The sequence below is a fragment of the Gobius niger genome (assembly GCF_951799975.1).
Source record: "Gobius niger genome assembly, chromosome: 10".
Taxonomy (NCBI): domain Eukaryota; kingdom Metazoa; phylum Chordata; class Actinopteri; order Gobiiformes; family Gobiidae; genus Gobius; species Gobius niger.
The window spans coordinates 28165281-28186668 of NC_136861.1; the positions used below are offsets into that span (position 1 = coordinate 28165281).

Consider the following 21388-nt stretch of genomic DNA (forward strand, 5'->3'; position numbering starts at 1 on the left):
ACTGCCAGAAACCCAATCAATAAAGTGAACAATAATTTCAGTGAAAGCCAAAGAGGAATAATGACTTTACAGGTTGACTTGGCCCTGTCAGTTACGTGGCTCCTCTTCAGTAGTTAGCTTAGGGTTTTGGAAAAGGAGGCCTGAAGCTAGAAAACAAGTGTAAGTCCCTGAAGACGCCAGGATAAAGCAGCCATAAAACATCACCTCGCGAGTCAACAGCAACCATCCCCTCATTCAGTCAATCTCAGGCCGCGAGCTGTCGCCACAACCAGACGGATTCAATACAGTAGTCCAATACTTAAGAGGAAAACATTCAGCAGTAGTTGCTTTATCTAATGTTTTATAAACGGAGGCTGATCAAGGCTTGGTAATCGATTAACCGTTGTTTTTTTTTGCAGCTACATTCTGGCCAAGTTCAAGCCGCGAGGTCGCTGCGGACCGGCCGGCCCGTAAACAGAGGGTAAACCAACAGGGACCAAACGAAGCACCGCCGTCTCACAGTCACGGCAAACACTGGCAAGCGGTATGGCAGGCCATCGCCGCCCCCGCCAAGAACGCATCACTTGCAAATCGGAGAAGTGATGAGTATTGGGACTCTCGGCTCGCCATACAACGGACACACTCGCAAACGCCGCTTCTTTTCCTTCCACCCAACCAAGTGCAAAAAATCCAAGGCTTCTCAGTTCGGTTTGTCAACTAAGATACTCAACATAAGGTTTGACTGTTCTGCTTGATAAAACAACAAGAAAACATTAACATACGAAATATAGTTTAAGCAAAAAAAAGTCTGGAATTAAGTAAACTATTCATTTTGTAGGATTTAAGTATTTGGTAGAAAGCAGCTCAATACTGGCACGCACCGACGTCAGATCTGGCTAATACTTACGGGTTCGTCTCACTACATCTCATTTAAATTAATTGACAAAGGCTCAACTTAAAAACACAACAAAGGCTAAAAGCTGCAGTATTTGTTGAAATCAAAACTTTTTTTGTTGTTTTGTTTTGAAGTGAAGTGTGCACATTAAAAATTAAGGTCCACGGCTTTGCTAATGCTGACGTATCGTATATTCGTGCACTCTGAAGGTTCGGTTCGTCCCCGTCCACAAAATTGTGCATTGTAGTAACTCAAGAAATCACCGGAGGCCGAGCGAATTTCGCGTATTCGCAATCGTACTTTTGTCAGTAAAGGGGAAAAAAGAATGAACACTATTGGGATTACATTCACAACATCGTCTCACACACACACACACACACACACACACACTCTTCAGCAGTGTAACGCATTCACACAGACGCGCAACAGGAACTTCAGATGAATAAACCCCGCCCCTCCCTCCCCCCCCCCCCCACCAAAAGAGGAAATGAACAGTACAATACAATCATAATCTATTTGTAAACAGGTAGAAGCCACTTGACTTGTTGCATCTTCGGACACAGTTAGGATCAAGGCAATGAAATGTGGACGACTTTTGCACTGTTAAAATATTATCATTAATCAAGGATTTTTTTTTTCTTTTTTTTTTTTTCTTTTTTACTTTTTTAAATGTTACTTTTTCAAAACACCATTTGTGGCAATGAGAGCAATAAAAACAAACATTTTTGTTGTACTCAATGAAATTATTAAACATTGTGAGATATGGAGAGAGCGCGTCTCTCTAGGGTTTACGAGAGGTTACAGTATGCATAGATAGAGATTTGCCTTTCTCTTGGTTTACAAGTCCAACAAGACAAAACGATTCCACTGACAGTCACACACGCACACAACACAAACACTGCCCACTCGTGATTCTCGTCTCAGTGGAGCGAAAGTAGAGGCCTCCGTCAGACAGCATATTTAAAAGCATGTGATGAGCTTCTCCAGCTTAAAGCAGTTATTTGGCAGAAGGAAAAAAAAACTTAGACCTATACATAGTTTTTCAGTGCTAGAAGTTGGATTTTCCTTTCCTACAAGGAGTAGTAGTTTTTGTTCAACTACAAAGGGGGAAAACTGGCTTAATTTCCTGAGAACCACTGCTGGTTATTTAGCAGACAGAGAGGAATAGTTCAAATAACCAACGCCATGGCCAAAACACTGATCCGAATTCCCAGAGTTACAAAGCATTGTCTTCATCCTCAACATTTTTTTTTGTATTTTATTATTTTTATATTTTTTTTCCTTTTTTTTTTTTACATTTTTGTATCATTTTTTGTATTTTTTTTTTTCATGTTTCATCAAAATGAATGAAGAATGAACACACTTTTCGCCTCCTAAGTCTTGTAAACAAGAGGTTGCGGTGTGGCACCTCCAAAACATTGAAAGCCTATTCTGAAAGTGCTGTTCCCCTGCCACTTAGAGGCCAAGGGGCTTGCTAGATAGGCCCCGCCCCCTACATTAGGAAAGCAGGGCTTGCTAGTCCCAGCTGCGGCTACAGTCCTTTGCACTGCAGAGCTCCACGTTCTTTAATTAAAACAAAATTGGTGCAATACTTTTTAATGTCACTTAAACTATCAGCAGATAATTCTTCTGAGTCAGCGTTTAATCTTCTTTGAACTATCTGTTGATGTTGAACTCCACGACGACGCAGTAAGGTAGGCGTGCCAAGGCAGAGAGGAGCGTACTCGCACACACACTTGTGTGCACACACACACTTACGTACATACATATGGTAAGGACCTCAATGAGTAAACAGCTACACTGGAAAAAACTGGCTGCTCCCTCTATATTGCAGATTATATATACCAAGAAAAACACACATTCAGTGCAAAGTTAAAAAGCTCATACTCCAACATTGTCGGCAAACAAATGCAAAAAATAAAATAAAAAGAAAATTTAAAATAAAAGAATTGGAATTGTAATAAACATGACAAACAAAAATATATAATAATGAGCTCGATTGAAGCTTTTTTCGGTCTGAAAGAGCACTACCTGGAAGCAAATATCCATCCATTCACATTATAGAATTGGCCTGCATGATTCAAGTATTTCGACTGATATGTTTTTGGGCTAAAACAAAGTGGACTTATGTGCAGAGAGAAACGTAACTTGTTTTCCACAGGGGAAACCCCGTTTTGTTGAATAACTTGTAAGAGTTCGACTAGTGCCATTGCATTTCGAACTACATTTAAGTAGATTTCTTCAGGTGATTCTTGATAATTTGTACTGACCCTTCCCCAGATTGTTTGATTGGCAGGTGGCTCACATGGAATCTCCAGCACCTGTGAGGTGATCCACCGGGAGGAAGGAGCTGATTGGAGAAGGACTGCTCATCCTTCCTGTCTCGGTGCTAGAGGTGCTCCCCCACAGGCTGCTGGAGTAGTTTGGTCCTCCCCAAAGGGAGGAGCTGTGGAGATCGCCACTGTTCCATTGGTTTGATTCAGAAGTGCGGCGAGGAAAGGACTGCTCCATCCTGCTCTGTGAGGAGCCAATCGTCTGCCAGCTGGAGGAGGGAGTGGCCATCGTCTGCCCTTGTGCAAAGAAACCTTTGATTTCCTCCTCTGTGGCTATGTCAGCCAGAATTGTAGTGTTCCCCAAAACACACCTAGAAAAAACAGATGTTACTTAAAGTTGTTCAGAGGTGAAGGCAGCCCTCACAGAAGCTTAAAAGTCTTACATGTGCAGACTCTTCTGAGCCTTCGCAGCCTCCTCCTTCGAGCGGTAACAGACCACAGCGTTACCATGTGGCAGATTGAGGTGAAATGTGTCCAATGGGCCATGCTGCATGCAGAGAGTCTTCAGGGTAGAGCCATCAATCTTTTGGAACACAGTTAAGACAGTTAAGAGTTAGAACAGTGCAAGTGACCGTTTCAGTAGTACCCTCCTAAACCTACATACCTGAGGAGTGAGATTTTTCAGAACAAGCCACTGGGTTCTTCCTGAGCTGCTGTCACTCCAGCTGGAACCTGCCAGAACACACACAGTCAGTTACTCAGTTTGTCCAGAGGGAAATGTTAGGGATGAAGTAGTGGGAGATTTGCTCTGACCAGGAGTGAATCTGGACTCAGTGGGGCTCCATCCTCCCAGCCTCAGAGAGGAGCTGTCCCAGCCCGAAGAGCTGGCACTGGGCTTCTGGGTGGTGAGACCAGGAGGGGGTCTGGAGGGCGCTGCCACAGACAGGCCTTTAGAGGGCAGGGGCACCTTCCACAGCTCATGGGCAAGAGACGAGTTGGACACAGAACTGCCACCGGGTGACCATTTAGAGTCAGCGGATCTGGCTGTAAGGACAAACGTATGTTACCCAACCATTGGTCATCTTATGACTATGATCACACGTGACCTACGACACACACCTGAAGTGCTTTGTGCTGTACTGGAGAGGGAGCTGCTGGAGGCACGAATGGATGGCCAGGCACTATTCGAAGGCATCGTGGTGTTCAGTGATGAGGATGGCCCTAAAATACACAAGGACTGTTAAAGTTTTACAATAAAAGGAACAAACACGACCTACATTAAAAAGAATTCTAGAATCAGTTCTTGCTTATTTTTAAGGAACATGTATGGCTTTCATGGCTGATATTGTGCTTCCAGGTCTTTAGCAAAGGGGTTGAGGCAAAGAAATTCCTGCCAATATTCGCGACATTGCTGCGGGGTAGTGGAGAGCACACATGTATTCCTGCACCACAATTTCTCTAATATACTGTTCCTACAGAAACAGAACATAAGCTGTAAGACACAAAGACACTCCCAAATACAATGAATGCCGGTACAACCAGGGGGTTGGCGTAGGGGGTAAAACAACAAAAAGTAAAAAAAAACAACTATCCTGTATGTCCTTAAAGGATATATAGTAGATGACATTCCTTTCAGTCTAGTGTATTGAAAAAAAGTGAATTGAAAATGAAAGTTATTTTTGTTCATTAATCTACACTCGGGCTCTTCTAAACACTGTCTTTCTTTCTCATGGGCAATGAATGGAATTGACCGCAAAACATACATTAATTCAAGTGTTCAAAAGGTATATTTGAGAGCAGTGGAATAGCTGTGCACTGGCTGTAGAAGGTCTGACTCGCTACACTTTCACCATGGAAGCTTTGTTTGTGACCTACCGTTGTTCCTGTCCCTGAGGTGGTCTGTGTCGCGGACGGTGTTGATGGAAAGATTGTTGATGACACTCCCAGGGGTCAAATGAGGGTCACTCTGAGGGTCAATGTTGGGGTAACCTTTCCACGGCTCGCCGGGCCGAAACTCTGCAACCACAGAGCCCATGTTCAAAGATCCTGTTTCTTATTATTCAGCTTGATTTCAGTGTGACTGCCGTACCTGGTGGCCATGTGCCAGTGTTTCCATGGGGCGGGGGAGAGTTGGCACGAGGAGGCCAGCCATCGCCCACTGAGCCCAAGGATTGGCCAGGAGGACTCAGCGGGGACGGGCCGGGAGACAGGAAGTCATAGAAGGGCGAGTCGTCCAGACGCAACCCAGAAGACATAGCACCTGATGTGGTTCAACAACAAACGAGCATTTTAGCACCACATGGATGGACATTTATGTAAAAACAAGTCAAACTAGTGTTTAATGTCTAACATAGAAGACTGTACCAGGTTTGCTGTTCTGCTCCAGAGGATCAGCGGCCCATAGTTTCCTCAGGCGGGACTGGGGAGGCTCTTTGTAGTTCAGAGATCCACTGCCACTGCCCATGCCTAGGTCCATGGATACATTCAGGTTTGAGTTCACACCTGATGAAAAAACAAGAGTCAGACATGAATGCATTTGTATTGGTCACAGCTGAAAACAAAACAGGCCTAAACTAAGGGACGTACTTAAAGGGAAGTTGCCGAAGGGTCCAAGGGAAGCTGCCTCCTTCTGCATCTCGGGGTTATTGTGGGAAAAGTAATTGTCCAAGTACAGCTTGGCTGGCTGGGGCTGTTTCATCAAAGAGGGGTCGAGGTGTCGCGGAGGCTGCATCATCAAAGGTGATGAGCCAATCGGACGTGTCTAAGCATTGACAGAAGACTTGTTTAACATTGTTTTTCATTGAGAAAATGTCCATTATGTTAACAGATAAAAGGTGCACACCTGTTCAGACTGTCGCCCCACAGCCATGGCTCTCTGACTCTGAGCTTTCTGCTGCTGCTGCTGCTGCTGCTGCTGCTGCTGCTGGAGGAGGAGACGCTGTGAAGACAACACAGGTACGTCAGGAAAAGATGGAATATTAAGGTGTTCGTGCATATCGTCTACTTGATCTTTTACCTGTAACTGGTTGATTTGGTTCATTTGGTTGAGCTGGGACAGCTGGTTGAGCATTGCCACCTGCTGAGGGCCAAACAAAGGGTTCAAGGCTCCATTACCTCCCGGGTACTTCAGCAGAGACGGAGGGACCTACAAACACAAAACAGACCTGAGCAACCTGAGCTACAATAACAGAGTCATAAAGCCTGGCTACCCAGGTGACACTCCTGTATTCAGACAGGTCCTGTAGTTGTTCTCAACTATTTCCCTCAATCGGTGTTGGCCAATCAGATACTTTAGCAGTGACGCATGGTTTGTATGATGCCTCACACAGAGGAGAAAAAGCTCCTTAGACAATGTTCCTTGTCCCAAAAAAAGAAAGACAATGAAGATGGTGCAGATAATGACGACCAAGAACATCTGCACTCAGACCAGTTCAAACGGTCAATAACTTGTGTGTTTAGTGTTGCCGTGCGAGGGCCATGTGTGCTGCTGATCTAAAGTCACAGATTAAAAGACATCGACTCCACATGTTTAAATGAAGCACTGCCAGACTCCACACTGATGCAGTTGGGAGTCTGGTTATGCCAGACAAGCTTTCATCAATCAACACATAACCTGACCATCGAAACAACGCACGAGTGAAGGGACAATCATAACAGCTCTATCCTTGTCATGAGGCTTTTTAATCGTGTATTATCATGTTTGTATTATTTATCAGTCTATGACCATCTCTGTGGCAATAACAGAAACTGGGTTGTTTGAAGGAACAAAACTGGAGTGGAAAGTGTTCATTGTTTGTATGAGCTGATGTTTATTTGAAACATCAGACAAATTGAGATTGATCAATATTTGTTATTTATTTTATATGGTATGGTGGAAAATACAGTTTAACAAAAATATAAAAGGTAATCCAGCTGTATTTTGGGGCAGTGTGCTACCTGAGAGGGGAGGATGGATGGAGGCACTTGGTTACGGAGGTTGTGTTGGGGAGGGACTTGGGACTGAGGACCGCCTCTGCCCTGTGCTACGCTGCTGCCACCCCCCATGGGCTTTACAGTCTGTAGACACAGACACATTCATCTAACATTTTTAAGACCAGCTTCCACAGAAGATTAGAGGCACACATTTTGCTCCCAGATCACTAAACATCAGTTATTTTTTAGAGTGCAACCAAGTACAACAGGAAAGATCCTAAAAGGGGCTCCTACCTGTCGGGCAGCGCCAGGATTAGAGTGGGCAGGAGAGGAGCCGTGGTCGAGAGAGGGGACAGACTGAACACACTTGGTGCTAGAAAAGCTCATGGACTGCTCATCAGAAGCTGGGCTAGTGTAAGCTGATGGTGAAACAGACGGCTGCAGAAGCCAGGCCCAGCGCAAAGCAGAAGCGTGAGTGCAGAGAGGGCGGGAAGCACAGCAGAGAAGAGGAGAGAATCAAACGGTTACTTTGCAGAAGATGCAGATAGAAAGGAAACAAGGTAAAAGGAACAAGCACTGAAGCTGAGGAATCTTCATCTTAAAATAATTTGTAGCAATCGGGAAAGAGCTTTAGCTACAACAGCAGCCTTAGTGAGAGCTGAGCAGAAACGCATAATCCAGATGCAGTGTGTTGAAGCCTCCACTGAGGGGCACTACAGAACCACTATCTTTCCTCAATGTGACCTTGATGTTAGTTAAACAAGCATTCACAAACCTTGTCAAAGTAAGGGCCCCGGTCCATAGCGTCCTTGTGAAGCGGATGGCGTGACCCGAGGTTCTTGCCCATGACTCCGTTCAGGTCGCTCATGCTGCCCATGTCCATGCGCTTATCCAACATCCCCCCTGGCTTCATGGAGTCATCGCACGAGTCCCTCTGTGGTCACACTCATGGTTAAGACAAACATTTCAGTCATTTCACTGAGATCACCATAGGATTTTACTCACAGAGAAGTTCATGTGGTTGAACTGGTTGATGAAGGGTTTCATCCACGGGTCGTCTGGTTTTGGAACAGGTTTACTCATCTACGCAAGTCAGTAACGTTAGTAACACATTAAGTAAACGTCAGTTTAATGGAAATGGTGCATCAGATCTAACCTTAGAGTTTTTCTGTTTGTAATTCCAGGTGTTCTGGTCATGTGACCGAGTGTCTTGCTGGTTGTCATTCCACATTCCAATCTCTACCTCCTCTTCCTGGTCCCAGCTGTTGCTCTCCTCTCCTCCCCATGTCCCCATGGGCTTGTGGGCTGAAAAACACAACATTTATGGACAAAGTGCACTGGAACAATGCACGGCAGTTTGTCTATTTCCATGAGCTGCTCTGTTGAGCTTTTGCATTCAACATACCAGGCTTATGTGGGCCACCCCATGCTGGTCCCTCTCTGCCATCTCTACCATCTCTGCCATCTCTACCATCTCTGCCATCTCTACTATCCCTACTATCTCTGTTCGAATCCTCCCGCCCAGAGGTGTTGACAGGCTTCTCCCAGGCAGATGTCCCATTATCCACGGCCACAGGAGGAGGAGCCGGCTCTCCCCATGTGGAGGACTCCTTTTGAGGATGATAAGGGTCACCCCATCCTGTAAAAAGAAATCAAATAATTAAAGGGTCATTGAGAGCTGATCATTTAAATGTAAGTGATGAATGAGCAGAAAAGACAAGCTCAAGTTTACTTTTATATATTTCAAGAACAAACCTCTCAAAGTGATACACACTGAAGTGTACCGAGACCAATACATGAGATTCAAGGTTTCGCTATTTACAATAATGTAAGAAGCGCTGTACCTGTCCCAGAGGACTTCTCCTGAGGCTGCATGGGCTTTGGGGGATTCATGGAGCTATGGCTGGGATGTTGAATGGAGGGGCCATCCTGATCAGTCTGGCCAGACTTGTTCCACATGTTCACAGAGCCACCGCCTTTACCTATAACATAGAATGCATTTAAAAGGTGAACTTGCTTTTAATCCTTTTCACAATTTATTGCACTTTGATAATTACCTGGATCTCCCCAGGCAGCAGTTCCATCATCAATTTCCATTCTTCTGCGAATCGATTCTGGAGATGGCTCCTCCCATCCGGTGGATATTTCTTCTTTTGGACCCACAGCAGGCATTGGACCGCCCAGCCAGCCTAAGATCAAGTTTCCTCATACTTAACCTTGTGGTATTAACAAACCGAGTCATGATAGATAAAACACACACAATAGGTACCTGAGGGCTTGTTGGGGCCTTGTACACCTCTAGATGTGCTGGACTCTGGGCCCTTGCCCCACTCGTTGGGGGGATTGCCAGGTTTAGATGTGGGTTCTCCCCAGTTCTGCATGCCGGAGTTGTTCTTCATAGGTTCTCCCCAGCCTTGGTTTTTACTCAGAGGATTGGGCTTGTGGGATGGTTCGCCCCAGTTGGAGCCAGGATTTGGAGCGCTCTGATCTGCAGTATTTGATCCTCCGTTCCCAATCCAGGTGTTGCTGCTGCTGGTGTTGGTGCGGCCCGGTTCAGTCCAACACCCAGAGCCAGACCGGTCACTGTCACTGTCCCTGTCCCAGCCCATAGAGCCAGCTCCTTTTGCAGGATCCCCCCATTGATTGTTGGCCCCTGCTCTCGAAGCTTCTCCATTGTTCCCCCAGCTTTCACTAGTGCTGCCATTCCAGCTCTGCTGAGGCTTGGGTGTATTACTCCACATGTTTGACCTAAAAACATAATTCACAGGTCATTTATGCTCTAAACCTACTACTGTGTATATATGCAAGTGGATCCTTTACAGAAGGGGTTCCAAAACTGTAGGCCGCGGCCCAGAACTCTGGGCTGTCTGGTACAAGGCCACAGTGAAAATAACAGACTGCTTCCAACTATGTTCATGTGTCTTACCCATTCAAATGCATTTATTGATATAAGAGAGGTTTTGAATATCAAACACACACACTGACACTGACACACACACACACACACACACACACACACACACGGTCAGGCACTAGCTCCATGTGATGACACTTACCCTTCATCTTTGCTCATGCTGTTGCTCCATGTGTTGCTGCTGTTTGAGCCATCGTCCCAGGTGTTCTGACTTCCTCCACTTCCTGAAGGTTTGTTTTCCCATGTTGACATGGCCCTTTGCTCCCTCCAGCCTTCAGGGGCAGCACTGCCCCAGCCTGTGGACAGACATCACATTAGACACTGGACAGAAAACCAGCAGAGGGATGTGTTGGTAAGAATGTACCTGTGGAGGTCTGGCTGGGCGCTGGTGGGGCAGTGCCCCAGCCAGGATGCTTTGGACCATCTCGAGGGCCCTTTTGGTGATTTTGAGCAGAATTGACATCCCAGGCCGTGTTTTGCCGTACTGGGGTCTGACCCCAGCCAGCATTGGACAACACCCTTGGGTCCACATTGGAGCTGGTCACGGCTGACGTTATGGATGCAGTGGGAGAGGGCTTTCGACGGTTTCCCCCTTTGAGGCTGTTGTCTCTGTCAGAACTAGATCGACCTCCAGAGCTTTCAGCGCTTCCTTCACTGCCTCCTGAACGCCCCCACCCTCCTGTGCCATGCTCTCCTCCTCCACTGCTCATGCCCATGGCATCGTCTTCCAGGCTTTTCCAGCCGTTGTTGGAGCTTCCTTTCTGACTGGTACCATCAGCGGGGGCGTTAGCTGGAGCTGCTGTTCCCCACTCTCCATGAGACGTCTTGGACAGTGAAGAGGATGAAGAGCTGGAGGAAGAGGATGACCCGCTGCTGCCCCATGGCCGAGGCATGCCAGCAGGAGGGCCCATTGTAGTTTGGTTTCCATTTCCTGATTGACCGGCAGAGCCAGGGATTTGATTAGGCCCCCCTCCCCAGGACTGGGTGGGGTTACTGGCCGGCCCCTGGTCCCAGCGTGAGGCCCCAGTGTTATTGTGGTTATTATTACTCTTAAAAGCAGCAGAAGAGATCTGAGGGTTTCCGGCCTGCATTAAGGCAGGGTGTTGGTGGTTCACAGTGTCTACGTGTTTGTCTCCAGAATAGGTAGTTGCACCCCAAGGTGTGCCAAAGCCCGCTGGACCACCCAGGTCTCCTTGAGTTGGCTGGGTGTGGTTCCCATTGGCCAGCGGACCCCCATTCCCTCCTCCAATGGAACCCCAGGAACAAGCGATAGAGTTTGGTAGCGTCGAGGTCAATGTGGTGCTAGTAGTTGAAGTAGTATTCATCATGATAGTGTTATTTGGTCCGTTCAGTTCAGTGTTGAGGTTGGCAGACTGACCATTTCCGCTGCTGCTGCCTAACACCTTGGTGCTTGTTGTACCAGTATTTACCTCAGTGCTTTCCATCTTGTCTGGAGCTGCCATGCCGCCCCATCCCAGCAGAGGGCCTTGTTTGGCCTGAGGGGTGCGCTGGTCCTGCGATGCCTGTGGCCAGGCACCATGATTGGCATTGATTTTCATCATGTTTGGGGTTAACCCTCCATTGATGCAGGGGGTGGTTACATTGCTGTCTGATTGGCTGCCCCACACACCACTGGTATTGATGAGCTTGTTGTGGTTACCCATATTATTGCTGCCAATACTGTTGGGCCCAGCCAAAGAGTAGTGAGTATCATTTGCACCGCTTCCACCACTAATGGACACCAGCTTGTTACCATTGGGATCACCGTTGACGGAGACGCTCATCATCATGGTGGAGGCTGTGGAGGAGGGAGGTGGAGCGGAGCCTGTAGAGGACACAGAGGAGGTACTCGCCGACATCATCTTCACTGTCGACACATCTGCAGACTTATCTGAGCCGAGCGACGAACTGCAGTCAGCGTCCATGCATTCTGACGCTAGCTCCGGGTCGGACCCTGACCCACATCCAGAGGAGGAGGAGGATGAAGAGCAGGAAAATGAAGAGGAAGAGGGAGGCCAAACAGAGGAGCTGTTGGATTTGTCAATACTTCCGTCCACTAGGACTTTGCTCCAGTTGGGGTTGCCGTCAGTGCTGCATGGAGAGCCAGACGACCAGGAAGAAGGCTCATACTGCGTGTCCAAACCTGCATGCTCCAGACCTGCAACAACACATTTCAGTCAGAAATGTTCACAGCGCACAGAAACAACTAGCACACACCAGGAAGAGAGAAACTCGGTCTAATGTTGGTCTGAGAAGATAGAAATACAAAGCAACACCACAACGTATTTGCTTATCACTTGTACAGCAAAATGCATTACATCCAAGACAGATTGAGAAGTAGAAAGTGAAGCGTGTTAAAAGAGGCTCTGTGTGTTCACCTGTTTGATTAGGAGAGTGGCTGACGGAGTCCCGTATGGGAGCCATGTCTGAAAACAGAGACAGCAAGTCTGTCAAACTGACTTGGAGCGGAGACACAGTATAAACAGGCAGGAGAGGCAGAAGACCTCAGGTTCAGTTAGAAAGTGACAGGCATGCAAAAGAAGATGAATTTAGAGAATGATTTGAAGTAAAACATGCATAGATGACAGGACCAAGAGGCTTAAATGCTACATCTATGAGGTTTTGTATCGATAGCTCACACTGCCCTGTGTTTGTCCATTACCTGTGAACGCGGTCGGTAAATGCACCTCCGTGCTGCTCAGGAGGCTGCCCCTGTGCAGGGGAGAAAACAGGTGAGCTGTGATTCCCAGGTGGACGTGCAGGAGGCCAAAGGTGTTCAGGGGCCAGTCTCAGGCCTCTGTGGGGCAGAGCTGTGCAGAGCAGGCAGCGGGCTGATCAGGCCTTCTGGGCATCGCAAGACCTGAACTCAACTGTGTCTTCAAGTGTTTGTGTGTTCAGGTGTTGAGTGCAAAGGGCCTGCGTGGCTCTGCTCAGGGCTGCCTGGACTTGGGTTGCTCTGGCACTGCAAGCAAAAAGAAAGGGGGAAAAACAAGGGGCATGGTAAGACAACTGTACCGATATTCAGGCAATAAAGAAGTATTTAATTCGATATATTAAACAATGTTTGAACTTAGCACTGGCAGGCACAGCCCCTTCAAGACGGTTTAATATCCTTCTGCTGTGACAATAGTACTATTTTACCACATACGAGGTAGAGGCGAGGATGACGTGAACGGTTTTAAACATGCTTCAAGGAGCAGGGACGAGAAACCTTTTTTAACCTCCTTTTCCTGGCACAGGTCTTTGAATCTCTTACTGTGTGCCGCAGCGCCTAAATATTGGGACTGTCACTAACCGTGGTGAAAGTGTACTTATTATTGCACTTTTCTGATCCATAGTACATTGTATTCAAGGCAGATATAAAATATGCCAACTGAGGTGGTCTTGAGAAATATTTACAAAAAACTATTTTAAAAGTTTATTTTCTTAAAATCACTAAATGTTTATATTCTTTGTCATTTGGATTTATTTGCGATGCTGACTTTGGTCTGTGAATGGAATAGACAAAGATCCATTACTAAATATGTTTCAATTTAATTGATTAGTTATTACAGCCAAACCAAAATCAGTTCAAATGGCAACGCTCTCCACACAACTGGTGCCTTTACAGACTCTGCACATGACCAAGTTTAGGACCGTTGACCGGCTGCATACATTCAACAGAGCCGTCTGTATTGCTCCAAATCAAAAACAGGTTAGCTTCAGAGCACAGAGTACAGACTGTTCTTTCCCCACAACCGTCTGTGAATGGCCTTCAAAAAAGAGCCCTGGAGTTGGCTGCTATCGTCTTACAAAGTTAAGGGACCGGGGGGGAGGGACCAGCGATGTGGACTACGGACTCCGACGCTTTACAAATGTGAACATTCAGGGTACGAGTGGAGGCAGATGTCAGATGTAACAGTAGACAGGAGCGGTAGAGCAACAGCGCGACGCCACGGAGTTCCCGACGGAGGAATGCACATGCAGTTTCCAACACGCAGAGCGGCCAAAGAGCCAACTCACCCCCCTATCCAGTACCTGGAGCAACAATGAAAACATGGAAGGAAAAGTGCCGTACTCCGCGGTTCAATATGCAACGAAGTCATGTTATTTCTCACCAATTCTCCTCAAAAAACTTTTAACAGCAGCACATTGATATTAAGACAGAGTAGCCAGCGCAAAACATCATCAGCGCACATGTGTGAAAGTAGGAGTGGGCTGGAGGGGACCGTGGATGTTGCTGACAGCAGTGTGCGGCTGGAGAGATTGGAACAGCGGTGAGTGCGCGCACAGATAAGCACAGGGTCGCTCGTGACATCCAGCCTCAGGGGGCGGGGCTTATGCCGGGCGTCCACTCAAGAGTCAGATTGACCCAAAACAACCGCTCACAACCTTGACTTGCACTGATCCTGCTTTTTTGTCGCCTCCTTTCCTGCTGCTACAATATGATCGCCTAAAAGAATTCAAGGCACGTTGAAGCAATGATCCTTTTTCTTTCTTTTTTTATCTACAAATCCCTTCACAAATCTTGGCCAATTTCTAAGTCTGTGCAATTAATCAGGTTCTAAGGAAACTGATTAAATCTTTGGTCGGTCTCGGTTATCGGCATGGTGTTTGGAGTTTGGACTTTGGGGAATAAAAGAGAAACTGTAGGGGAAGTTATGCTGGTTGTTTAGAGAGCCTAGTCTTACCTTTTGTCCTGTCCTGTACCTGGGCCTTCCTCGTGACGCCGTCTTCCATTCAAAGTTGATCGTTCTGTAGGCGGATTTCCTGCGGGCAAAGGCAGGCCTAACATTACTGCTGCGCTACTGGATTCAAATCGAAGGGAAAAAAAAAAAAAAACTGGCTGCGCTTACGACCATAAAGCGAGGGGGAGACGCGCAACAGACAGACGTGCGCTCCCCGTGTGTGTCTGACGGTGCGCCATTTAGCAGGAGAAAGCTGTGTTCTAATCCGATAATGGGATTACACCACAGGCATCACCTAGTCCCGGGCTAAATGCAGACAACCACAAGATGATAAAACAATGCGTGTCTGTCGGTATGAACTGAACCGCTTTTGGCCAGGGTGACACCGGCTCATTTTATTTTCAGAAGCGCAAATTGAAAAATATGAAAAGCAAAAAGTAACTCTGGCCCAGATTTGTGTGCGTACAGAATATACTGGCACAGTAATAATTGTTGGCGAAACAAACGCTATCGGGCTACTTATTAGACACGCATTGCACAGTGATGGCAATTTCATTGTTTTGTGAGAAGGGAGACAGCCGAAATATGCAGCATTTACACTCAAACATTCAAAATCTCACATATTCAGAATCAGTTTAGCATGGCGAAGATCCCTGACTAAAAGTGTGGCCCAATGACGTGCTGGGACTTTAGACTTTTAGGATTCGGACCAGCCTTTTCTGAGGTTTAGCTCACCTATATAGTCACTTGCCTTTAGACCAGACGCTCTGGGCTCGTTCTGGCTTTCTGTCCACTTTTTGTAATGCTACAATTGGACTCTATCTGTTCAATATCGCGTGTATTAATCTGTAACCTCAACCTGTACATTTCCATAGTCGTCTACGAGAACAGCGCTCAACTGATAACGCAGTTGTACGTCAGCGGTAACGCGAGTGTCAGCAGCACCAGTCAGGGGGGGCCTCCCGCACTTCCCCTGCTCTCAACCCTCCTCCGCGACTTCAACCATCAAGTGCTTCAGCAGATGGCTCCGGGTTCAACAACAACAGAGCACGCAGCGCGCAGAGGGCAGCATCTGTTTGTGAATGGCTCGACAGTCGCCCCCTCCCCCGACACCTACAGCTGACACGGGGAGGGGGGGGGCGCACCCACGTCACAGAATGCACGAGCGACAGAGGAGCGGAAAGGTTCTATCGCTTTGCCCAATGACACGAAGCAAGTAGAGGAACGTACTGTCGCAGAAATGAAAATGAAAACAAACACACGCGACCAAAAGTGCGGTTTGACCCGTGTCCGGCATTTACGACAAACTAAAGGCAACTAAACTTGGAGCCGCACCAGCGTGTGAGCATTTCAAACAAATAAAAGAGGGCCTATACTTGGCTTTGACAAAAGGCGAGTGGCCCGGCTGGTGCTGCTGTACCGTGTGCGACATCTGCCAGCCTTCAAAGACAATACTGCTCGAAAATATCTTCAGTCTAAATATGGAGCTGTGTGAAGAGAAAAAGAAAAACACACCACCACCGATCTGGACAGTTAATTCCGCTATTAGTCATGTACTTACTTTTTCCATTTTAAGACAGAAGCCGCGCAGAGAGGGATGAATGAAAATATGTTCAAAAGGGATTGCATGTGGAGGGTCTCGAATGCCCTTTTAAATCAGAGGGGACAGTAAAAATACAGGATAGAGCCGGAACTCGTTCATGGCGACTGTTGTGGTTATGTTTAATCCCTTGTGTCAAAGGAAGTGAAAGAATTGTGAATGTACGTTGCCAGAAGAGTGGCGTCTCGAGTTGTAAACTTCAGCAGTGTCTCACAATCTTAACTTTGGCTGAAGCAACTTCTCAATAGCCAGAAAAAGGGAAAGCTACATCTTGCTACAGACACATTTTTACAGAAGAACCTAAACAAAATGGCTACACCTTTCAAAACATCTCCCAGTTTGTCATGATTCAGTGCTTCTGTTTTCTGTCCCGCCCCCCCATTGGTCAGAGCACAACATGCTCAGAGTGAGTGAAAAGCAGATTCAGCCAATCACAGTGAAGCGTGAACTGTCAGCCGAAGCAGCCACAGAATAGTCTCCGGCGACATTAAGCTAAGAAGTGCGCAAGAATCATGTTACTTTGGAAATCTAGGCTCTTCCTCCTGAACTGTGCCAATTTACTACTAAAACCGAGGCGCCACTGCATTATATCCTCAGTGTCATATGTGGGATCGACCAGCAATGCCAAAGCTTGTTGCTAATAATATATAGAGCCTTTACCGTGTGCAGCATGTGAGGAGGGTGGAAAAAAACTCTGGGGCGCTGGAGTTGGTTGCGATCAAGCGCGCTATTGTCTCTCTGCATGTAGAGCCACTGTATCGGACACAATGTGCTACACAAACACCTCTCCGCGCACAAAACACTAGGGCACCGGAGTCTCATTTAGTGATTTTAAAACAGCACCGCTTACTCAGCACAACCGGCGCGAGCCCGACCAGACCCTCCAATTCATTTCAAACGGAACTGCGTGTGCTTGCATAAACAGAAGCGGCCGGTCCTGTCCTTCTGACCCATGTGCTACTAACCACAGACGGGATGAATGTTCAACTCAGGACGCAAAAAGAATAGAATAATTTAAGTAATTTAAAAAAAAAACATATAACATTAATGCGGTGTATCGATCATGTACAGGGAATTAGTGTTACATGCATTTATTCACTGACCCGACAGTTGATAGAGTCGTTTAATACTGTTTTATCCAATGTTCCAACAAAATGGTGACTTTTGGCCGTGACCTTCAGATTCAGATTCTTTTTTTTTTTTTTCATTTATAGCATTTATTCCAGACTCTATAATTCCATACTCCAGAGATTAAGTGCTCTGTAGAATATCACCAGAACTGTTCAGCTATAACAAAAGAGCATCATGATTACTCACCTGTCAAGATGCTTTAGTTTCTTTGGTGGCAACAGCTTTCAATTCCGAATCTCTAAGAAAAAAAGAAAACAAAGATAGAGATGTTAAATGAAAATGCTGTAATGACTTAATTTAAAAAGTCAGTTTTATAGTTTACTGACACGCAGACACAAACACACAACACAAGCAGATCTCTCCTATAATGACTTGGGCAAAAGATCTTAACGCACAGATTAAAACATTGCTAGCCTCACCCTCAAAGTTTATGCAGGGACATTTCTAAACAGAAAGACTTCCAGTAAGAGCTGTAAGAAAGGAATTTGGAGCAGCCTGTGTGGAAGCGCAGGTTGAGCTGCCTGACGTACATTATCAGCCCCTGAAGTTCAAGCCTTACGCAGTGCCTTGAGAAAGTGCTAATGTGAGAAGGACAGATAAAGACACAAACACGGCCCGTGCAGGTCAGAGGCACGGCTCTGATCGGCCATTATCTCAGCTGTTGCCAGACTTGCAGCTTAACCAACATGGCTTCTGTATCCCTGAATTTCACAATCACAGGTTTAATGTATGAGCCAGTGGTCGTGTGCATTCATCACATGAGAAATGCACGAACAAGCCGTCTGTGCATGTGGTTTGGTGTGAATGTGCCTCGTTAGAGCGTTGAGACACACGACTTGGTAAACCGTAGTAAAGACTACCGCCCATTGTCAACAGAGGGCGTTAAACTCGTACATGCAATATTTAACTCGGTGAAAATCAACACCAAACAAACAGCACCGCAAATATGCACCTTCATTTCACTGGGACTAAACCTATATCAACCTCTAGCTTTCAAAAACGATTTACATAACAGTATAAATGCAGGAAAGTTGTCGATATTGAATCTGCGCAGTCAAATTAGCATTTGTGCTAATATTAGCTCAAGGCTAGCGTTACAAAGCTAGCTAGTTACCAAACTAGTGCCATCTACATTGTATGTACAACCGATTTTATTACAAGCAATGAAATGTTGTCGACGACAATATAAGGACATGCATTAAACCAACTTAATGCTGTTCTGCACATTGTGTGATTAGAAACCATTTGGGAACAAATTCCGCACAGCTGGCTAAGCAGGTTAACTTGCGTTCGAGTGGTTAGCGTTAGCACAAGATTAGTCGCCAATAAACACACCAAATCCCCAACACGTTTGCTTCTGCCTCTCTTAATGAAGGAACAATGACTGGGTGCTATCCATGCATCGAATGATTGCTTCATTATGTGGAACAATGTGCACAATTTGCTTCCCCGGTTATGGCTAACTAAACAACGGGAGAGGAGTTGATGCACTCCGGTCTCCGACTCCGAGACACCCGCACACAAGCTCGACACCGATATCTCACATTTCCACGATCAGCGCAAAGCCAACTCACCTCTTTGAAGTATAAAGTGCAACAGAGTGGAATAGAAAGCTGGCTGTAAGGCTAAAAGACTTTTTGAACGCTTTTGCAGCATCTATGAAGGGAGGCATTCGTCCTGCATGATCGCCATTTTCTTCATTCGCATTTGACCAGACCTTCTTTGCTGGAGCTCTGCTTTCCCCTCCTCTCTCTCACTGCAAGTGCTTTCACACCACTGGGTTACTGTTTGAAAGGAGAGACGGAGCAGGAAACACATTCACCACTTCCTCTGGTGGCACACAAAACGAACTAAAAACTAGGCGAGTGGCTGTAGTTACTTTTACTAGATCATATAAATCTGTACAATATATTTCTGCCCAAGTCGCAGACATACAATGACGTCGTACAAGCCCTGCACATAGAACACAATTCCACTGAAACAACAATTCACAGATGCATAAAACAGCAAAACAATAATAATAATAATAATAATAATAATAATAATAATAATAATAATAATAATAATAATAAAAGCCCGATCTCTGATTATTATTTTTAAAATGTTTTTCTCTAGCAGTGGATTACTGTAATAAATAATATAGCAGTTCAACTTAAAATTCTATGTTAACTTTCTGCCATAAAGATTTGAGCTCATTGAAGGAACCGATATTGTTTCAATCAAGTAAAACCAGTAAGTTATAAATGGTTCATAAAGCATTGCTATAAATTGTTTCAACTTAACAGTTTCAGTTTTAACAAACCAACATGTTTTGTTGTGCCAACCATAAACTTGAATTGCTTCTTCATATTAACGCAAGTGTGTGTGTTTTTTAAACTCACGAGGCTAAGGTAAAAACATCTTTGACTTATAATTGAATGTCAAAAGAAAACAATGTTTTGACCTCTATGAACATATCAGGTTAAGTTATTAACAGATTTCAACTCATTCACTGTAGTTGAATGAAACCAAATATATTTGCTACTATAACACAAAATACTATGTTTTTAAACAATGGTACCACTTACAGTCTAATGTTAAAAGAACTCAAATGTTTATGGCAGAAACTTCACAAACACTACTAAGTTAACAGAACATCTACTTATAATTCCTGTTAACAGATAGATACAAGTGACAAGAGACAATTATAGTCAAGGCATTTTAATTTTCCAGTAAAAAAAAATATACAAGTGCTTATAAAGTTACAAATGTTAAAATCTGATGAAACTTACACATTTTGTTTACACATTTAAGCAAATACATGTATATTTTTTCTTGTGTAGGCCTGTCACAAAAGTTCATATATCTACTTCATATAAATCTACAATAATTTAGCATTTTACCTAATTAAATGTTAATTGCAACTCGTGTTGAAGATCTCTTAACATGTACTTTCAGAACAACTGCTTACTGAGATTTTGTTTTAGTGGTTATTTTGTGATTGTGACAGGCCGACACTTGTGTTGTAGACAAACTGGAGGCATGGCAGTGCCTCTGATGCCACTCTGACAAAAACTGTAATGTTGGTGTTAACAAAAATAACTCATTTTAAAATTACTTCTAAAAGTGGCCAATTAAACAGGCCTGTTACATATCAAAAATGGTTCAGAAGAGTGAGCGAGGATGAAAAAAAAAATACAACAGCATTTGCCTATGGTAATGGTTTGTATCTTGTACCTGCACAGTCCATGTACTCCAGCGGAGCCTGTTCTAGTTTGATTTTCATGATGACCTTTAGCAGAAACGTGACGTTGATTTTCTCACGGTGAAGCACTAGGCTTTCTGTGACCACACCTGCTACAAAGTCCTGATGTGCAACAGCATCCTGCTCCTCTTCATAGATATTAAGCAGTCCAAGTTCCATTCGCTTCATCCAGATGGTTTGAATGGTCCTTAAGAAAGAAAAATCATACTATAAGTGTCAAAACATCAAAGCGTCTTTACCTTTCATGATGATGTGTGAATTATTTATGTCTGGGATTAATATAGTGTAATTTAAAGTGTTTACCATTAACCTTTGCAATACATTGTTCTACATTACTTTTTTACTTGACCATTCAACATCTCTCAGAGCTAGTAGGGCTGATTTACTAAATATTTAAATAAGCTCCAAAATTAGAGGAAACACCCTGTAAATCCTACCCATAGACAATAAATCAATAACCAGAAGGATACGTGTGAAAATAAAAATAGCGACTGGAAAAACAGGACGATATATTGTGTTGGGACAAACGCATGGACACATGAATGACAGAACAATACTGTACGATACCACACATTTGATAACACCGCAGCAGAATGTAATTGGGGGGAAATGTGTCCATGAAATTGTTAGTGTGTACCTTTAACGAACATGTTTCACGATGAAAGCCAGGAACTAACAAATATGCATGTAATTATTTTTGTTGTTAATATTTTAATTTTAGATCAAATTTAGTGTACTCACCGCACACATTCAAAAAACACTGGATGGATCTT

General features: G+C 45.0%; 1 protein-coding gene across 1 annotated transcript; it reads right to left on the reverse strand.

The window, feature by feature from the left end:
• Window positions 1–382: 382 nt before the first annotated feature.
• Window positions 383–19144, reverse strand: LOC306969134 (trinucleotide repeat-containing gene 6A protein-like). Its single transcript, XM_079564734.1, has 27 exons — window positions 18946–19144; window positions 17558–17609; window positions 14644–14722; window positions 12636–12935; window positions 12352–12399; window positions 10338–12131; window positions 10116–10269; window positions 9329–9807; window positions 9117–9248; window positions 8904–9041; window positions 8465–8698; window positions 8216–8364; window positions 8065–8142; window positions 7835–7993; window positions 7354–7497; window positions 7084–7203; window positions 6164–6292; window positions 5990–6085; window positions 5734–5908; window positions 5512–5649; window positions 5237–5407; window positions 5023–5163; window positions 4267–4368; window positions 3961–4191; window positions 3812–3879; window positions 3591–3730; window positions 383–3518 (listed from the first exon to the last, which is right to left on the reverse strand). Exons 5-27 carry the CDS (start codon window positions 12395–12397, stop codon window positions 3176–3178), a joined length of 5361 nt encoding a protein of 1786 aa, XP_079420860.1. The 5' UTR covers window positions 12398–12399; window positions 12636–12935; window positions 14644–14722; window positions 17558–17609; window positions 18946–19144; the 3' UTR covers window positions 383–3175.
• Between the last annotated feature and the right edge of the window lie 2244 nt (window positions 19145–21388).

Bases quoted from the DNA above. Each gene is read 5' to 3' on its own strand.
- LOC306969134 (XM_079564734.1), bottom strand. From the start codon at position 12,397: ATGGCTCCCATACGGGACTCCGTCAGCCACTCTCCTAATCAAACAG. The intron at 9,808-10,115 runs GTAAGTGTCATC...TTATGTTTTTAG, and splicing joins AGCATGAGCAAAGATGAAGG to GTCAAACATGTGGAGTAATA. The intron at 4,369-5,022 runs GTAGGTCACAAA...TGTGTATTTTAG, and splicing joins CCTCAGGGACAGGAACAACG to GGCCATCCTCATCACTGAAC.